Genomic DNA, 20932 nt, shown 5'->3' with positions numbered 1-20932 from the left:
TATCTTATTAGCATAACTGGAGACGCCTGGTCTGATGAAGATTGTTTTCAGGCTGTTGAGAAGCAACGATTTATTCTTGCATGCTTCAGGTTAAAGAGTAGAAGTGAAAGTGAAATTGAAGCATTCATATCTTTCCGATTTGTCGAAACAAAGGCAGTTGAATCTTGGAGAACGAACAAACATGGCTTTCCGTTTAGTGATTATAATTTGGTTCATTCTCGGAATTTCTGTTAGCCAAGTGGTTTATGGGGAGAAATGCGGAGGTATGAGAACTTGCTCTTTTTAATACACCTTGTGAGTTTTTACGAACTATGAGCATAATTTTGTGCAATCTTCGGGTTGGTTATGTTCGCATCTCCAGATAGTTTGTAAATGGAAGCGGTTTGAATTTTAATACAATTGCATACTTTTCGAATTTTGTATTTTAATTCGATTCAACATTTCTGTTTACGGTTGTCTGGTTAACACGGTATGCTTCACTAATATAATAACGTTTCACTTTGCTAATTTACATCATAAAGAACAGGATATATCACGCAGGGTTTTTTCGATTATACGCACAAAATGGGATCGATAACTGTTTCTGGAAAATCAAACTTGAGCGGGCAAAGGAAAACACTCGATCGCATGGAATGTCATCATATTCACCAGCTGTCCTTCAAAGTTCAGAGAGAAACTAACCGCCATGAATAATTTTCTTACTTTCAAGCTAATTCTTCCATTCCAAATGAAATAGAGCGTGTGCATAAGTTAAAATTTAAGTTAACAAGATCACGCCATTCATTCATTTAATTTATCTGCCGAAGTAATCTGTCATCTTCTTAAAAACAAGTCTTTTTACTCTCTTTACTCTATGTAAACGCCTCTTAGTGTTTTATCGTTTCTTTTTTCGACTGTTTCCCTGGAAAAATCGGCCGCTGAAAGAGCTCGAACGACGTAAATGACAGACATGAAGAGGATGAACTCAGTTTGAAGGCAAACTTAGTCCGGTCAATTCCGAATTGATTAATTACCACAAAACTTTAATAACATGTTTAGAACGTTTTCAAGGTCAAATCGCGAAAAATTAAGAACGTTTAGCCTCAGCACCAAAATAAGACGTTCTTATTAAAGAAAAAAAAAGAGTGTAGACGAGCGTTGATGAGCGCTCCAAAATGTTTCTTAGGCTCCTGTTTCAGGTGAAAGAAAAACGAAGGCAATAAGCCAAACATGAAATAGTATTGTTTAATGTAAGAGGTTAACAAATTTTATAGCGAGAAGGACGAAAAGTCGGGCTTAGTAAAGAATAGGTTCTTCAGAAGTGTCTTCAACATAGAGATTTTGTTATTTCTATCAATTGAGAATTAAAGTAAAACACAATCCAAATTGTGTCTTCAATCTTTGTGTGCAGATGTTTTTGACGAGTTACTCGCATCTTGCTGTCCCGCAAAGTACCGCGATGTCTGTTGTCCGTTTGCAAAACCGTGTAGCACTTCAGCAGTGACACCTACCCTTAGTATGGTGACATCAAGTCCAACGCAGAGAAGCGGGGGAAAACCGTTTTGTATGAAACCTCAAAACTCGTCAGCTTGTGAGGCGGGATTTTTCTTCAACAAACTTTCGATGAAACCTGAACCCTGTCCTAAAGGTAAGTTTATTGTTCCCTCACAATATTTGATCATTTTACCGTTCCTGAAGTCTGAAATCACAACAACTTCCGATTTTTTGTTAAATTAAGATATAGTCAGTAGCCCAAGTTCATTGCAGTGTCCAAATGTGGAAATTTAATAAGAAACAGTTGTTTCTTTCGCGGTTGACAGATAAGAGCTATTTACCATCGATTATATTCGTGCACTTATAGAATTATTGATAAATTAAATAGTGAGAACAGCTCACTAAGGGAACAAAATTGTTCACATGATCTCAGGAGAGGAGTGAATTTAACCCTCAGCAGTTAAGCGATTAAGGCGTAAAGTCATCTCTGGGCTTAAAGTAAGAATCTATCATAAAATTGTAGAGATGTTGACTTCATAAATGCTTTCAGGCTTCTATTGTCCCCAGGACCAAGTGTGTATCATACCATGCCCAACGGGAGCATACTGTGTTAGAGATAAACTAGTTAACGCCACGGTAAGTTTTTTTTTATTTTTTTTATCTTTTTGTTTTTGTTTTCATTATCAACTCAAGACAGAGTGAGTGGAGCGGTAGCCTAATGTGCAACTCGTTGCACTCGGGGTCGAGAAGTATGGGTTCTCGATATTGGCCGAGTCTCTTACATAAAGTTTTTGGGGATAACACTCTACCCAAGAGTTTGAATGAGTAGCGGTGAATTGTCAGGGAAGCCTGATGAAATTGATAAAATGCTGAAGAATAACTTTGCGAGGGCCTAGCATTTTATCCGGGGGGAGGGAGAGGGGCAGTAATACTCCTTGTCGCACATGCGAAAGAAATTATTTGCGTAATAGTAAAGTTGATTCAAACAAACTTTGAAACATTTTTCTGTCAAGTATCTGTCGCGATCTGGCACCTGTCAATTAGAAAGGAAAAAAATTCGCGTACACTTTTGAACGATTGGCAAACAAACTTGAGTAACATGATTATCACGAGGATGTTTTCTTCAAATGTCGGAAATGCTTCTTCTGACAATATACTCACGACTCGCTTTCAACTGAATAAACTGAACAATTTTATTTCGACTCCTGTGAGTTTACCAACTCTCTTTCCATGTGCTTTTTCTCATCCCATAATGTTTTTTTCCTTTCAGTTCCCAGCCTCAGCGGCTATGCTAGCTAGGGTGCCTGACTGGTCTTACGGTTCGGCATAAACAAAAAAAAATAAATGCGGCTTAAACTTAATATAATCTCCACACAAAAACCGTAATTGAAAATATTTTTAATTTTCAACGACGATTAATCTTCAAAGATTTACCTCTGTTCAGTTTTATATGTAAATTCAGATGTTTGTTTTGAAGTTTTGAGAGTCTGTTTTCATGGCGTATGTAAATCTTGTATTTCTTCCGCCAAAGAACTGAAGTCACATAAGGCACGTTTTCTTGCTAGACACAAGGGGATATAATACGAAATTTATTTAGTGAATTCCTTCGGTTTCTACTGGAAGAACTTGCAAAGACTTAGCGGAAGTGTATTTGTAGTTGAATTTAAAATTTCGCACAGGGTTTCACAACTTACATCGTTTTCTTTATCTTGGAGTATGTTTTCCTCCTCGGGATAATAAAATTTTCCTTCGCTCTAATATAGCTTTCGTTGTCTTGATCCATAACTATGAGTCAGTTATTGCAATATTTACATATTTTAGCCTCTCTCGTAAAAAGATTGAAAGTTACAAATTGCAAAACTCGGAAGCGTCAGATAGCTGGAGCGCGCTGAATAAGCCAGTCAGTTTCGAGGATTTAGGATTTCGGACCGCTGAGATACTTATAAAAAAAGTAAAAAGGGCCTATAACTGAAAGTGAGTTTTTGAAATATCGCTGGAATACCTAGAGAGTGGGATCAGTTATGGAGACTTACAAGGCTGTCTTTAGCTAAAATCAGTTTTTGGATATAGGCCGTAATGAGCGATTTGACTTCCCCTTTACTGTAGGTGAGGCTTACAGTGAGGGGGAGGGGGTGGGGGGTGAAGAGGAGTTCGGTTTTTTAGACAAAATAAACTTTTAAGTATCCATGCAAGAAATACTATACTTAAAATAATTTTACATTTACGTTACAAAATGCTATGTTCTAAGTCACGTTCCCCGTGATTACATATCTGTAATGGCAGAGCCCATCATTTACGTAGCTGACGAACAAGAAATTTTCAACCAATTTTCTAGAAAAAATCGCCTCAGTTGTGCCGCGAGAGTGGAAAATGCTGCAGTCCTTCCCAGTCCATCCCTGTTTTTGATCCTCGTGCAGCTTCGAAGTATATTTGCCCTGGAGCCCAACGTCCAGTTCCGTGTCCTCAAGGCAACTTTTGCCCAAACGTCACTATCCAAAAGACATGTCCTGGGGGGTATTTTTGTCGGAATGGAAGCGTGGAACCACAAAACTGTCCGGTAAGAGGATCTCCTCTTGTTATTGGTAGTTGATAAAAGTCACGATATTATTTATGAGAACATAATGAGCATTGTGTGCATTGTTACTAGTTATGTCATAAGAGCAAGGAACGCATATTTCCGGGCTCTATAACTTAATAAAGACACTTGGTAGGTGTCCGAGAACACTCAGAAAGCTTATAAATTACGCGCCTTCGGCTCGTGATTTTTAAGCTTTCCTCGTGCTCTCCCAACATCCCAAGTGGTTTTATCACTTTAGAGAGCCCGGAAAATTGTGTTCTGTTGCTTAAATAGGGCACCTCCAAAGGCAACTTCAAATTGATAAATACCGTTCCAGACAGCTGCGAGATTAACAGAAGGTTTTGAAGCTACTGGTCATCTGAAATCCAAGTTCAAGACTATGGAAATCTTATATGTTTGTGGAAATACTTCAACCTCGAATTTAGCTCGGCTAATTGTTGCTCCGTTGGAACTGTCGTTCAACTGGTATCGGGAAAACTTGGATAGAATACAATTCAATGCAATAACTATATTCATCCAGGGTAAAAGTTAAGGCATAAGAGAAAATGATTAGATTAAAAAAATATAGATATACATATAAATCTCTAAAAAAAGTGCTAAAAATCAAAAGAATAGCAGAAAATGCTTACAGAAAAGATGTCTGTTTTCCATGAATGCCATGCATTTCGTTGTAGGGATTATGTTTCATTTCCTTTTTTGTTGCAACTGGATTTAAAGAGAATCGAGTTTCTGCTTGCTATGGCTTCAGAGGTAGACCATTCCAAAGCAACAAACCTTTCGAAGCGAAGCTGTCTTTGACAAAGTTGATTTGAAACAGTAAATTTGTTACTTTGCTTTCCATGTCGAAGCTGCAATGCTTATCCTAGGCTTTTAGTTTTGCAACTAAGTTAAGCGTAATTCACGAAAGGGAATAGAGACCTTAAGATACCCCGAAATCGGTGTACAGGTAACGGGTAGCGCCATGTTTATTTCATTTTGCGATGACGTCATCGATCTTACCCGGTAGACCCAGCCGTTTTTCCGGGGTAGACACCAGTTTACCCGTAGAAGAATTACGAGTACGAGAGTACGAGAAGGACGAGCTACATTATGGAGAAACGAGTTAAGACGTTTTGAATTGTTTGACTCCTTGGCAATGTTATTGCAAGTCTGTTGAAATATTTTTGCCAATTTTAAATCTTAGCGGGAAAGAAAGCGCGTCAAACTGGATTGACTTTGGATCTCAAATGCGAGGGTTGAACTCTGAAACGATATCAATTTGTGGCAGTAATTTGGGGGATTTCTGAGAATTTCTCTAACGGTTGTGTCTCCCAAAAGCACTAGCATTGACAAATATGGCATGGGAGTCAATGCTAGATTTGACAATCAAAGGAATTGCTTGGTGATGTGCCTCGATCAAATGGTGGGGTTTGCGATAACAAGTGTCGTGCGCTCGCGCTTTCGAAGAAGAAGCATATCATTGGTGTACTTTCTAAAGACAGAACATTCGTAAAGGAGAATTTTGGATACATTTGATAGACTTAATTAAACAATTTAGAGAACTTATTTCTGAAGAAAAAGAGTAAACCTTGCCGCCGCGGCGGCCATCTTTGTAAACAATCGTTACAAATTCCCACGTGATAACTCTTCGGGTATCTTAATCAAATTAGGTACACATATAAACATTTTACGTGTACGGGTACACTATCCGTACCGGTACACCGATCTCGGGGTATCTTAAGGTCTCTAATACCTTATCAGATCATCTTCCCTCGTCTGTTTTGCATTTCGGCATGGCAGACATGTAGAGGATGCTATCCCTGTTGTGGCACAACTCCTTTTTGAGCACCCTCTTATTTTGTTTTATTTTTAGATTCTCTCCATATGCAAGAAAGGGTCTTCAGCTCCTGTTAGCGCTCCTGGTGGTGTTTTACTGATTTTGGGAATATTAGTGGTCATGCTGTTGCTTTTGTATTGTTTCGACCACGAAGAACAATTTATGGATCTGTTTGAAAGTTATTTGACAAAGAGATTCTCTGTAAAGCGGAGTTTTGGAATGCAAGAGAGTATCAGGAGGAACACTATGGACAAATATCGAGAGGAGACGGAGCCCAAGACACAAACCATCACTATTCGCTATGAAAACCTTAGCCTCTCTCTAAAAAAGGGAACTAGATGGTCATGCAAGCGAATAAAGGTCAATCTCATGTGCGATTGTTCGCCGAAGAGCATTTTTCTTACTTCTGAATCCGAAGACATTATTTAGTCGCACACTGTTGGCAACGAAGATGATACTATTATTGCTACTACTGCTAATGCTATTGCTATTATTGTTATTACTAAGATAATAATGCAAATTATGCTATTAATAATGATAATTAGGATAATTAATTGATTATTAAAATGATACATTAATTATTTGAGAAATATAATATATGTCAATGATAATAAGAATATCATTATCATCTTGTTATTCGCATGATTCATTTCTTTTTTTATTTGCGGCCGAAGTGTTGAAGGGGAGCGTGTAAGCATTTGAATAAACTTTGGCGCGAAAGAGCGCCAAGGAAATTAAAAAAGCGATCTTCGGGATACCTTTCAAAAGACTCAAAGTTAAAGCAAGAGTTTCTGCACGAGTAGGAGTGGAAAGGAAACATGTCTGTATTGGACATTTGTTTTTCATCCCGAACATAATCTCTAGTGGAAATAGAGTAACAAGGAAGGAGTTAGACCTTACTCCTTGAAATATTTGTGTATGGGCACTAAACACATTGTAGGTAATAGAGTGTTTAATGTAGTAATGCGTTCTTGGTTTGTGATTTCTTTTTATTTCAACAGACAGAGAAGGCCCTTCTTCAGTGCGTGTCCGGTCAACTCTTACCTGGGGAAGTAACTGCAGTAATGGGTCCTTCGGGATCCGGCAAAACAACCTTTCTCAACACTCTGAGTGGAAAAGCTCATTATGGGGTGAGTCCTTCTTTTGAAATAAGTATAACAAAAGTACTATCATTCGAGCTAAAATTTCGAGTGAATTGTGCCAGTTGTTTACTTCAGCATTCGTGAGCTCGCGAGTGCGATCGCTCCCTCGATGCTGAAGAAATTAGAGCTTCTCTTGGTGCTATCATTGCTTCACTTTCCCTTGATGATGAACTAAAGATGGTGTAGTAATAGAAATCATCCTGAAAAGCGGCCAATAATAATGCGAAGCAGGATTCGATGGTTGGTTCTCCGCAGGAGCCTTCAGCCAGCCGAATCCGATCCAGGAAAAACAAAATATTTTTATCATTAAGAAATATGGCATTGCGATAACTTGCTGTATAAACTACTTTAAAGTGCACCTACACACAAAAAATTTTTTTCGCTTAACGAAGTAAGCTTATTTTTTTGAGTATTTCTGCGCAAAAATTCTTTTATTTGCTCAAATCTTCAATTTTCTATGCCCAGTCAAAATACGAAAAATCGGCCGCCATCTTGCCCCACGACCGAGTTTAAAGAAGAATGGCTCTAGCGGGTAATGTGACGTCAAATCGAGAACACGAAAGTCTGCATCTCCCACATTTTCACTTGTTTGGGAAGATTGTCGTCGATATCGTCCGAAATATGCCGACTAGGTGTGTTGTATGAAGATTGTATGGAGCGCGATACCCTCTTGCAAATTTCGCACGTTGCTACATCCTTCTACAACACACTTAGTCGGCATATTTTCGGACAATTATCGACTACAACCTTCCCAAACAAGTAAAAATGTGTGAAAAGCAGACTTTCGTGTTCTCGATTTGACGTCACATTACCCACTAGAGCCATTCCTCTTTAAACTCGGTCGTGGGGCAAGATGGCGGCCGATTTTCCGTATTTGACTGGGCATAGAAAATTGAAGATTTGAGCAAATAAAAAAATTTTTGCGCAGAAATACTCAAAAAAATAAGCTTACTTCGTTAAGCGAAAAAAATTTTTTGGGTGTAGGTGCACTTTAAGCCTTTTTTTTTTTTGCGTATTATTTTTGTTGTTGCTAATAATACATTTTCAATTGCACTACTACTTACGATACAATGCTACGGCACTACCATACATATACACAGGCCTTGACCTTCTGATGCCAGCTTGAAAAGTTCGTATGAACACACGCGACGCTCCTTGGATGACACAACGCTTGAAGGATCTAATCCGGAAAAGGCAACAAGCCTTCCACAATAATGGTGCGGACTCAGTCCGATAGAAATTGTATAGAAATAGGGTTAACCGAGAAAGAAAGCTTTGCAGAGCAAAGTTTTATGAATCAAGAGTAGCGCATGTAAAGAAGGAAGACCTTCGAGCCTGGTGGAGAGAGATGAAACGATTATGCAGTGGGAAAGCTTGCTCAGGTGATCTCCTTAATCACGTGAACGAAGTTGAGAATTTATCCACTCAAGATCTGGCGAATCTATCAATAAAGCATTCCTGGAGCCTCTTGAAAAGTATCGTCTATCTTGCCCCATCAGTCACCTTGCCCTGGAAAATGACTCCCCAGAGTTCCTGGAAGTATCGGAGGAACGTATATGGAAATTCCTATCAAATCTCAATCCCTCAGCGAATCAAACTTGATGAAGGATAGGTATCTTAGTGGGAATTTGTCCCCTCAGGCGTCCCGCAGGGAACAAAATTAGTGCCTTGGCTTTTTTTGATTATAGTTAACGACCTCGTTGTCAAAAATGCACGTTTATGGAAATATTTAGATGATACCGCTCTCCCCTAAACAGTCGCGAAAAGGGAACTTAGCAACGGCCAATGTACTATAGATCGTGTAGTACAAAGGACATTAGAAAACAGAGTCCTGCTGAACACTGATAGGTGTAAAGAAATGCAAAATTCCTTTACAAAATCGTAGCAAGAATTTTTCTTATTAACGGCGATGCTTTAGAAGTTGTAAAGTTATTGGGTCTCAATATTTCTAGTGATTTGACTTGGAATATTCTAAGAGACTATATTTTTTGGTGCAACTTGAGAGAGCTAAGGTTACTTGCACTGATTTAGGGCATCTCTACCCTAGTTGTATTAGATCAATTACCGAATTTGCAGTTCCGGCCTTTCACATCAGTTTGCCTAAATTTTCAAAGCAAGAATTGGAACTTATACAGAAGAGAGCAATGTCTATAATCTGCTAAGTTGTTACCTGCACCACAAGAATCTACTTATTCATTAAGGCGCGCGCGACATTTTAAAATGCTGCGTTTTAAAACGGACCGTTTTAAGAATAAAGGGTGAAAGTTTCTAAAAAAACTGTGGTGCTGTGTCGGTGAAGGGGTAACAAGGTAATTGGTTATATCAACTAAGTTGACATTGCAAATTGGCAACCGTAACGGGTTACAAGGCTGACGTTTCAAGCGTTAGCCCTTCTTCCCTCCGTACTTTTTTTTTTAATAAAAGTTACTGTTCTGACAGTGGAATCGTTACTTGTAACCAGCATGTTCAACTTTCGTTATAAACTTAACACTTCAGGAACGTTAAAGTAATTGACTTGATAGACAGAAAGAGTGAAGAGAGATTTGCGGAATTGATAAAACATGCTCTTAGAAAGCACGAGAGTCTACTTAGATCACCGTCTACTTAAACCGCTTACTGCAGTTTTTTTATGTTTTCAGAAACGTACTGGTAATATCTTTATCAACGATAACCCTGTGCAAGACTTGGGTGTTTTAAGAAACATCACTGGATTTGTTCCGCAGGTTAGTTTTGCATAAAAAGTAAGGAACCCTTTAATATACTATTGGTGCATGTAGATATTACTTAACAATGTGTTTTCAAGACAGCATTTGAGAGAATATTGCGAGCCTTAGCAACAGAAAGAAGTCAAATACAATTCATAATTCCTTTAAGAGATAACTTAAGGTGATATCGTAAAATAGGATAGTGCTCACCGTGGTGATAAGTAATAAACTGTTTAATCGTTTGCCCCACGATATGGTCATTTAATAATAATAATAATAATAATTTTATTTATATAGCGCTAAAATCCAATAATTGTCCAAAGCGCTACCTAATTACAATATAAAATATAAAAATATATAATATAAAATATCTACAATATACAATATAATTCAAATATAGCCTAAGTTATCTACTATATAAATCAAAAACATCTCAAAACAAAACGAATCTCATAACCTATATGCTAACTTAAATAAAAGAGTTTTAAGGGATTGCTTAAAAGTTGCCACTGAAGCACATTTCCTAATCTCTAGAGGTAAATCGTTCCACAATTTAGGTCCTGCAAGATTTGAGATGTAGATCGCGACGTTTCGACTTCTTAGTGCTGTTCCTCATCAGGCGATGGGGTCAATTGCTCACGCGTTGCCCTTTTTATCATGGTGATCTAATATGATTGGCAGATTTTGATCCCCATTGTTCTGGTGAGTTCTGGTGTCCTGAGAGTTCTGACTCCGAGTTGTTCCTTCGGCGATTTGCTGTCGTACCGGTCTCCAATCTTTTTTTTTTTTGATCGTTGGTATCCATGCTTCAGGAATTTCGATTTTTTTTTAATATTCGCCTTATTGTATTGTACACATTTAAGTAATTGAGTCGTTTGACTGCAAAGTGTTTTTAATAATAAACGATAATTATTATAACTTTGCTTCGTTCAAAAGCAGGCGGTGGCCGTTCTTGATGGCGTGCTTAGAACAATTAAACAGCTTATTATAATTTGATTTGTATTTACTAAAATGCATGGGACAATTAGAGTTGTTGATACAACGTTTGAAATGATACTTGATGAGAATATGATTCAACGCAAGGATAAAAGGAAACTCCTGTGTCCGGCCCTAAGAAATTAAACCTGTGCTTATCCACATTATTTGCCTTTGTTGAACTTTTATACTTTTTTTATTCAGGAAGATATCATGCACAGAAAACTAACAGTTAAGGAGGTTTTGATTTATCAAGCAAGTCTCAGGTTGCCGTCCTCGATTTCCAAAGAGGAAAAGAAAAAAAAAGTCAAAGAGGTATGTGGTAGATTAAAATCTTGTATAATACCGGAACTGAATGATGGTAATTAGGAACCAGTGGGTAGGCTTGTCTTACCCTTCTCACTTTGTCAATAATAAGATAACTAATAGAATTAAAAGTGTGAAATTGGCCCTTTTGGTTTTACAGGTCTTGGATCAACTTGATTTAGCGCAAGTAAAGAATACAAAGATTGGAGACGAGGTATGAGATCTCTAGAGAGAAAAATGGTTGCCTTTTGGAGAATGTGCATAACACCAGCGACGAGCCGTTTTTGTGTCCCTGAAAAATAATCTAATGAAAGAGAATTTTACGCTTTTGAAAACAGCTTTTTGGTGACATGACTTCGGTTTGCTTCTTTCTAATGCCATTTGGAGCTTCACTTACAGATGTAAGTGTCATTTTCGTAGAACTGTGTGTTTATATCCTTTATTTGTTTGTCTAATTGTTTTCTTTTTTTTTATGTCTTACTAGGAATCAAGAGGTATTTCTGGAGGGGAAAGAAAACGTGTCAACATAGGAATGGAATTAGTGACTGACCCGAAGTTGCTCTTTCTCGATGAACCGACGAGGTAAGACAGAAGGTTCTACGCTTCTTAAACGAGGTGGCGAAATTGCATGACTTGGTGTGGCACGTACGTTTCCTGGTTGATGGTATTTCAAATCCATAGCCACTGAAGGGACAACAAAGCGGAAATGTCATGAGTCGTTGCCATTGGTCCGTAGTGTCTCACTTTTACCACCATTATCACTTGATTACACATTCTAAGGCTTTAAGTACCGGATTCATTGAACTTTGCATGTTCTTTGTTGTTTCCCTTGTAGCGGTCTGGACAGCACTTCGAGTTTGACGGTTGTGGATGCGTTGAAGGCAATAGCTGAAGAAAAGAAACTGACTATTGTTTGCGTCATTCATCAGCCTAGATACGAAATATTCAGTAAGTCTGATGTGCAAATCACACAAAGTATTATTTATGCTGTGGCTTAGTTGCCGTTTCGAAACGGAAACAGAAATCTCTTGGCTATTCTATTGTATATGGCTGTTGTATTCCATAACTTACCTTGGTGTTCTTTTTAAATTCGAAAAGGAACCTTATTTTTGTTTTTTTTTAAGGCAAATTTCACAAAGTTCTCTTTCTTGCGCCTGGTGGACAAACCGTCTTTGTAGGTAGTGTACCAGAAGCAGAAAATTACTTTGAAAGGCTTGGATTTGAAAAACCTGATAAAGTGAACCCGGCGGATTTTTATATGGATGTCATCGTCAGATCATGCAAGAGCACTGATCAATCATCTAGTACTCTACCCGAGCGTTGGGAGCAGTACATTGCCGAAAATAACACGGGCACTGTAAATGCAGACCGTGCTGATGGGAGCCTGGCAGATCCAGCTGCGAGAGACGATGACAGAATAGAGCAAGTGTCTTTCAGATCTACTCTGGGACGACAAAATAAAGGTACTCAGTGACAAAATAGAGGTACTCATTTATTTGCCCCGCTCAGGGCAAATTTTCTTTTCAAACATTTATTCTATTTAAGTATGATTACTTGGGGTATACAGGGTTAGGGTTTCCATCGTATACAGAATATCTATACGTATAAAGTACAAAAATTGCGAGGATGGACAACTTCTGACGTAAAAAATATAAAAAAGTTTAATAAAAAACGTTTTGGTCAGAGACCTTCTTCAGTTATTTACATTTACCTTATTTACCTTATTTACCTTCTTCAGGTAAATAACTGAAGAAGGTCTCTGACCGAAACGTTTTTCATTAAAATTTTTTACACTTTTTACGTCAGAAGTTGTCCATCCTCGCAATTTTTAAACTTTCTACGTTCGTGTTTGCTGTGAGGTTTGGACTGCGAATCTTTCTTGATCCTCCTGGCGCGGTGGACCTTTGTTGGCCTGAGAGTTCCACTAAGGACCATACATATATATATAAATTCTTGAACTTAATTTGAATGTATTTCGAAGAGCGCTCAACTCTTAGAGGAGCACTGATAATTATAACGAACTGATCCAAGACTTCAGAGGTAGTTCATCGTTTTATAACGACAGCTCTGTTTCGTATGGTCGAAAATGACCACACTCATCAGGTAATTTCAACTATTGACCGTTAACTTACAATTACTGGCTATAAAAGCTGGAATACGGTTGCTACTGGAGATATAAAAACAACGCTACTTATCCATATAAGTCATATGACTGGTACGCATAATTTCGGAGATTGTTACTTGATTATGAAGTTTTTAAGGAGGTATCTGTTTCTATGGGGGCATGAACTTGCTAGCTCATTTCGCTTGTTTAGACTGCAAAGTTCCTTTTTACATATGATCGTGAATTTTTTAAAAAGACATAAATTACATTTCTTAGTAATATTGTTGTACGGTTTGCATTGTTTGATGATTTTCCACGCTAGCTTGAAAGGTTTGTTATTGTCCTTCAGTGTCCATTTGTGTTTAGATAATTCAGTCTCGTGTCTCTTGTTTTGGTGTCGGAAGGAAGCTGTGTGGTTTCCGTACCGTTCTTTAAAGTTTGTCACGAGTCCCACGTATGAATCTGTTGACGTTTCAGTTTTGACTGTTGCTTGGTAGACTACGTTTGATGTGAGGCATTTTCCCTCTAGGGGGCATTGCTCTTTTTTCCAGCAGTTACATTCTTTGTCTAGTGTTTGTGGTGAATTTTGTGACTGGTTGCAATCTGATTGTAGCTTTTTGTTGTGTGACGCGATGATTGTTTTGACGTTAGGCAAGCAGGAGTAGCTTATCCTTAGAGTGTGGCGAATGAAGATCTTGTGTAATGGATGTTTTTTTTAGATGTAACCTTCGACCTTGCAAATGAATCTTAGAACCCATTCATGAAACCGAACAACAAACTCCTCTATGTTCACAGTCAAAGTAACCACCCACCCGCACTGCTAAAGAACATCCCGGAAAGTATAAACAAGCGATTAACCAGCATATCATCAAGCAAATAAGTTTTCGATAACGCCAGCCCTCCTTACCAAAAAGCCCCCTACGAAAGTGGCTACGACTATAAGCTTACATATGATCCACAGCCAGCCCAAAAGCGCAACAAAAATCTCAAAAGAAAAGTGATATGGTATAGTCCACCATGGAACTCCAACGTGAAGACCAACCTGGGAAGAAAGTTCTTAAATATTGTTGACAGATGCTTCTGCCAATCCTTTGATTCAACTAGACCCCTTTCTGACCTTTATATTTCTATTTGCATATCAAGAGAGAAAAATGCCCAACTTCTTGAGTCAGTTCTTAACGTTTCTTCGTCGTGAAATTCGGCTGCAGCTTCGTTTGTCACGATCACTTCTTCTGGATCAGTTCCTGGTTTTACTTGCTGGAGGTACCCTTGGGGCCCTGAGAAGAGAGGTTAGTCGGCATTTATACGTATTTAACGTAATTTGCAGTTGAGGATTATTATCGCTGTTGTGATACATAGTGCGCACGATAGTTTTGACCAAGAGCGTCGTTTTTGGAAACCTTTCATGTATCTTCATAGAGAGATTCGTTACTACATACTACAGTGCATCGCATACGCAAATGAGCATTTCTTGGAAAGAGCCCAAGGCTCCGAAAGTCTGAATTTATGAAATAACTGTGATAGTTAAATTGCTGTCAGTAGCAGCATTGATGCCTAGCTTTCCGCGCTGGGCGAGATTCATAGAAACTCCCTTCGCTAAAAAAGTAAACCAGTCGCCAGCTTTTCTGCATTCATTCTGTCGCAGTTTTTAGCTGCAATATTATTTAAACTTGCCGGAAAATCCTTTTTTTTTCTGCCACCAGGCTCCCCTTGACGAATTCTTCACTCTCGTCACCCTCAGTTCCTTAGCAATTGGTCTGACTGCTATGTTATCTGCGTTGAGATGTTTTGGTAGCACCAGGACTATTTTCTGGCGGTAAGGAGGGAAGGGTACTTGTCTTGAGTAGATTTTGTTAAAAGTAAGTCAGAAAGACGATCGACGATGACAACGGAGACGGAAACTTGGCTGCGACGGCGACATTGAAAATGACGATAACGACGAAGGCGAAACGGCACGTTTTTATGGTTTCGTTCTGACGGAGGGCTAACGCTTGAAACGTCAGTTTTGAACTCTTTACAGCAGCTAATTTTCTTTATCAACTCAGTTGATAAACGCAAAATTACCTTGTTACTTCCATCGACGCAGCACCACAGTTTCTTCAGAAAATTTCCCCCTTATTCATTTGATCGTAACGGCCACAAGGACGAGTACGAGAATGAAGACGAAGACAAAAACTACGATGACAACAACGACGGAAATGATGATGTTGACCGCGTAAACGAGTTGGAGGACGACAAAACGGCAACGACAACGGAGATCTATGGGGCTCCAAACCAGTCAATATTGCCTATGTATGTCTGTGACCCAGTTTACTTTTGACATGATCAACTTGATTTTTTATATGCTCAACTTTTTACATTTTCTATGGTGAACTTAACTTTTTATATGCTCAACTTTTTACTTCTTATATGATCAACTTTTTGGTTTTTTTTAATGATAAACTCGATTTATAATATGGTCATCTTTTTACTTTTCCTATTGCCAGCTTGACTTTGTGACCTCGACAATTCATTCCACTAAAACTCTAACAAAATAGACCACTTTCATAAATGGCTGCCGGATTAATATTCTTTTGTTTAAATTTAAATTAGCCCTTCTGGCCTCGCTTGAGATAATGTATTCTTTTGAATTTTGTAATGGAGAACGAGGCCAGAAGGGCTAATTTAAATTTAGACAAAAGAATATTAATCCGGCAGCCATTTATGAAAGTGGTCTATGACCGACAATAACGAAGACTTGCAACTCATCTCCTCGGCGTGTGCCGTAGCTAATTATAAGCAGGCTCTCGAAGCCATCGGCGATCTCCAAAATAATGACACTCGAAATGTGGTAGCGTTGACGGTTACCAACATTACCAACATTACCTCTTGCTCACACCAAGTAAATCAGATATCTTTTTCCAAGAAAAATGCATTTCTCTGCAAAAGCGTATCTGTTCTTCCTCAATGACGTAAGGTGCGCTCCCGAATCGTTCCTTCTTGAATCAGGTGGGCTACTATATGCCCTTTCATCGTGAAAATCTAACATCCCATTTTTGTATTGCTGCAGCTGATCGATCAAGTTCCTAACCATAATACGAGACAAGTTAAGGATTGATGCCACATCAATGAAATCTTCGTTATTCCCAATGTCTGATGTGAGTAACTGGATGGTCTCTGCGGCAGTTCTCAATTGATCAGCTGCCTGGTCAATATCCTGGCTCAAAATACGAGTTATTGCATCTTTCTGCTTCTTCAAATGAGGATATTGTGGACAGCAGTAGCTTTAAATTGTCAAAAAATAGAAACAATCTGTGCCCGTTGCGTTCTCTAGAGGGTTTTTGAGCCATTCTTTCCTCAAAAGTTGAAGAGTGAAGCATTGGCAGCCATCTTTGTTAGTGACTGGGTGCAATGCTTTCTGGAACGATTCAAAAGTACAAAACTTGACTATATAAGAAAGTCGAGTTGACCATAAAAGAGTAAAAAGTTCGCCATATAAAAAGTGGAGTTGACTATAGAAAAAGTCAAAAGTTGAGCATGTAAAAAGTCAAGTTGACCATATTAAAAGTCGAGTTGACCATATTAAAAGTCGAGTTGACCATGTCAGAAGTAAACTGGGTCACAGAAATACAGAGGGAATATAGACTGGCTTGGCACCCTATAGAGATCGGTACGAAGATGATGGATCCTTTCTTTTTCCATATTTGGCCAAAAAAAAAACAATTAAGACATTTATAGAGCGCCCTTTCCCATGGGTCCAAAGGCGCTATTTACAAAGTCAAAATTCAAAAATAGTTTAAAACAATTAAAATTAGATTATAAAACACCAAGATCATTTCATGAATTTAAAAAGCAGGTGTAAAAAGAGGAGTTTTAAGCCGTCTTAAAAATGTCAAGAGATCCAACATCCCTAACATGCTGAGGAAGACTATTCCAGAGAAGCGGTGCGACAAGAGAAAAAGCACGACGGCCATAACTATCTGTGTGGAAGGCAGGGACGACAAGTAGATTCTTCGTTGAAGACCTAAGGTTGCGTGGTGTTATGTGAAAGAAATGTTCAGCTCACTTTTGGGACGAAAGAATAACTGGAAGCAAAAAAACTTCCTTTTTTTATTTGAAAACATAATGAGTAGAAGAACCTGACTTAAACGCATTGATTTTCTTGGAAATGGCTCGGACTGTTGGAGTGCGAGTGGTTTGTTATTTCCTTTTACTCCTATGTCTTCCTCATTGTCAATTTAACTTTGCAGTGAAGCCGCAGCTGGTGTCAACAGGATTAGCTACTTTGTGGCTGTTAATGTCGCTCAGATTCCAGTAATCCTCATCACTCCTGTTGTGTATTTGAGCCTGCTGTACCCGCTGATTGCACCGAGAGGTAGAAATAGGTGCCTTTTTTACGTGATAGGCACGGATTTTCATGATTTTTGATAAAGGGTTTGCCTCTGTTTGCCTATTCCAATAACCTAATAGTTGTTAGAGGCCCCTATATATTGTTTATCTGTTTTCTTCACAATGCAGAGCCTACCTATGTCCATAGTCGACCAAAACAAGTTAGTTTTTGACAACATGATATTCAGCACAATGCGATAAGATTTGAAAATACATGCGTTAAAATCGCACTGTAGTACAGTCTCGCTAATTCCCCCACACACCACTCAGATTCCGATCTACGCTTTTTTCTAACTTTTAAACCCTTCTTTTCTTAGCCAAGTTCACATTTCATTATACCGCTACACTTGGAGTTCAGTTCGCTTGTACTGGAGTGGGATACTGCATATCCGTTATCTTCAGCCCCAAAAACTCACAAATGGCATCCGTTACTTTTGCACTGATTTCCTCTCTTGTGGCAGGTAAGCAATGGAAAGGTTATCGTGACAAACAGTAAAACAAGGGGAAGGCAGAAGAGGAATGGAATAACGGAGATCGAAAATCGACAACGTCACGCTAATCAATTTGACTTCGTTTCTAAAACTATCCACACTTTGAGTTTTTAAATTATTTGCTTCCTTAGCGATTAGACAATATTTTATTACCAGGAGAAGGGTGTGAAAAATTTTGGGGGAGAATACACGGGTTACGGGGAAGGGGAGAGTTGGAGGTTGGATCAGCCAGTCGCCTGGCCAATAAAGTATATAGAGGGGGGATGGGGTGTGGAATACAGGAAAGTGACTGCCAGTAACTGCCAATGATGAGGGATCGTAAGGTTAAATTAGTCTTTTGTGGCACAACCAAGTTTTCCATTCCCGGCAATAATAATGACCAGTCCCTTCTCGTTAACTCTGTCTCGAATATGACGAAATTCTGAAATAAAATCCCAGTTTTATTAGTTGCTGATTACTTGCGTCTAAAAGTTCGAATATTAGACATTACGTTGTTCCGGATTCAGCGTCCTAAGCAAACAAATGTGAGAGAGATAATGAAAGCGTGCCATATCGCAAGGCGAGCCAAACGTGCGACCTTGCATAAATTTACCAGAATGTCTTTTGCGTAGCTTTTGGCAAAGGCGAAACTTTTTATAATCGTGACACGTTACAATGTGTCCCCACGATCGATTATGTATGAGTTGGCAGTCCTACAATGTAAATTTTTCCGGACGTAGTCCTGAAACGAGTTAGAGTTCTTAACCGCAATGCCTGCCTGTTATCTTCGTGAATTTACACAATCTTATTTCTGTTCCGCCCTTGTTTTGCAGGCAGTTCTCCTACACTGTGTAAACTGGCACAAAGCACATTTGGTAAAGTGATCTACAGTCTATCTTACTGCCGCTGGTACCTGGAGGCGCTATTTGAAAAGGAGGCTATTCGTTACCCAGACGTCATGGGTCCCTATGTGCATCGGTTATCGACAAGGAATGGTTACACACTGGATTACTACAACTCATGTGTAGCAGTCTTGTTTGCCATGGGGTTTGCCTATCGAGTGCTTGCTTTGTTGCTTATGTTGATTACAAATAGGGGAAAGCAAAAGTAGGCTAAAACGTGTTGTGAGAGAAGTTTGTTGGAAAGTAAATTGTTAGATTTTTAGCATGGCTTTAAATTGTATTTCCCCTTTGTTTCCTATAATGTTGAACACAAAGACAGGAACTCAACAAATGATTCAACCTGTGCAAAAAAGAATTTCTTGTTAGTTGAGAGTATGTATTTTTGTTTTCGTTAGCGAGCTCGAAGGTACTGTACATGTTTGATATGTCTCTTGCCAAGTGTCTCACTTCAAGGTCGCCCCCGTCAGTTCAAAAATCAGTATCCCAGGAATGCATAAACCCATGGATATTTAGGCAAACTCAAAAATGCCAAGTTTCAAAGCAGCGTATAGGAATTTCACGCTGTCAAAACGTTCCTCATTAGATGATTGATACCAAGTCACTCTAAACAAAGTATTACTCTCAGTTAACTTTTGTTGTGGTGGCATATAACTTTATGATAGAATTGAAGTTAACTTTGATTCGGCTTCTTGATCGGTATAAAAAACGTTTTCACGCGTATGATTTTAACTCTTCACGTTGCCTTTATTGTTCTCCATGCCTTAGATAAGGGCCTAATTAATACTTTTTGTGCTGTATAGTAAACATAGAGCCTTGATTAATCAGTGAGTCAGTTCGTGTCAAATAAAATTGTGTAGCTTTTGTCGTTGTTGCGTAATTCACAAGGGTCTTTTTAGGAAGTTGGGGGGGGGGGGGATACTGCCCCTGAGGGATCCCCCGCTTGCTTCCCCCGTCGGCACACCCGTTCTCGTTTGTAAACACGACTGATAATTCTTTACGCATCAGCTAAGCGGTCCGTAACTTTTTAAAAATAAGTACAGCTTTGAAATAATTCTTGAAATAACAACATATATGCACAGGCAAGACGTTTGTTTCATGGTACAGCCTAGCGAGCATGGGAACGAGTGACTTAAATTTCAAGATCTCTGAGACTTTAAGTCTTTCGTTGCGATAATTTTTTATGATGACACAAATTTTCCATGTTTTAGTGTTAAAAGAAGAACTAAAAGACTGAGAAATGTATGTGTACAAAGCTAAATAACCATTTTCGTTTTTGACCAGCCATTTCTTATGTGTTGTCAATAACGGGACACCAATGAGAATTTTTAAGTCCAGCAGAAGGGTTATGTGATTATGTACAATACAGTACAAGACAATATAATACAATACAATACTTTTGTTAATTCTCCCCAAGGGGTTTTTCAGAATTAATTTACAATGTGTGTATATAATATAAATAAGACTAATGATATGAATATAACAACTTATATGTACTTAATATAAATAACTTAGAATTAATACTACTAAAAATAACAATCATAATAACTAACCCTATGAAATATTCTATACTGAAAGTTATATGTTGAGATACCAGTATCCTATTTCTTCACTAGTTCTGCCTTTGTATGCTTTTTAAATGATCTTAGTGATCGAGCAGTTCTAGTGTTGTTACTGAGGCTATTCCGCGCTCTTGCTGCCCTATAAAAGAAACCACTAGGCTAGGCTAGGCAGCCGCTGTCCAGAATTTTGGCAAGTTTAGATCTTCACTGTTGCGGAGATTGTAAGCTTGTGAAGTTGATCGCTTCCCTATTTTACGGGTGTCATACCCATCTTTACGCCTGCGCTGGAGTAGGTAAAATATTCACTTCACCTTTATTTCTCCCACTCAGTCAACGCGCTTTGTGTAGTATGAGAAACACCTAATGTCTATGACAAGCAAACGGAAATGGAAACACATAGTTTTGACTGCGCGACCTTGGTGACTTGCATTCTAGTCATGAATTTTGTGAACTCTCGTTGCGAAAACTCTTTGACAATAATTTCCCCTTACCTCGCTGGAAGAGAAAAGAGAGGAAAAAGCACGGTTATAATTC

General features: G+C 38.6%; 1 protein-coding gene across 1 annotated transcript; it reads left to right on the top strand.

The window, feature by feature from the left end:
• The first annotated feature begins 9 nt into the window (after positions 1-9).
• On the top strand, positions 10-19700 carry LOC111341670 (uncharacterized). The gene is made up of 17 exons (XM_022948647.2): positions 10-263; positions 1391-1627; positions 2024-2109; positions 3809-4030; positions 5904-6227; positions 6869-6997; positions 9649-9732; positions 10894-11004; positions 11156-11209; positions 11480-11577; positions 11831-11943; positions 12120-12458; positions 14243-14388; positions 14803-14915; positions 17329-17453; positions 17785-17928; positions 18771-19700. The coding sequence occupies exons 1-17, from the start codon at positions 182-184 to the stop codon at positions 19046-19048; spliced, it is 2685 nt and encodes an 894-aa protein (XP_022804382.2). The 5' UTR covers positions 10-181; the 3' UTR covers positions 19049-19700.
• The last annotated feature ends 1232 nt before the right edge of the window (positions 19701-20932 follow it).

Source organism: Stylophora pistillata, chromosome 11 (assembly GCF_964205215.1).
Source record: "Stylophora pistillata chromosome 11, jaStyPist1.2, whole genome shotgun sequence".
In the NCBI taxonomy this organism is placed as follows: Eukaryota; Metazoa; Cnidaria; class Anthozoa; order Scleractinia; family Pocilloporidae; genus Stylophora; species Stylophora pistillata.
The sequence above is the reverse complement of the archived record's forward strand: the minus strand, read 5'-3'. Positions and strand labels throughout refer to the sequence as shown.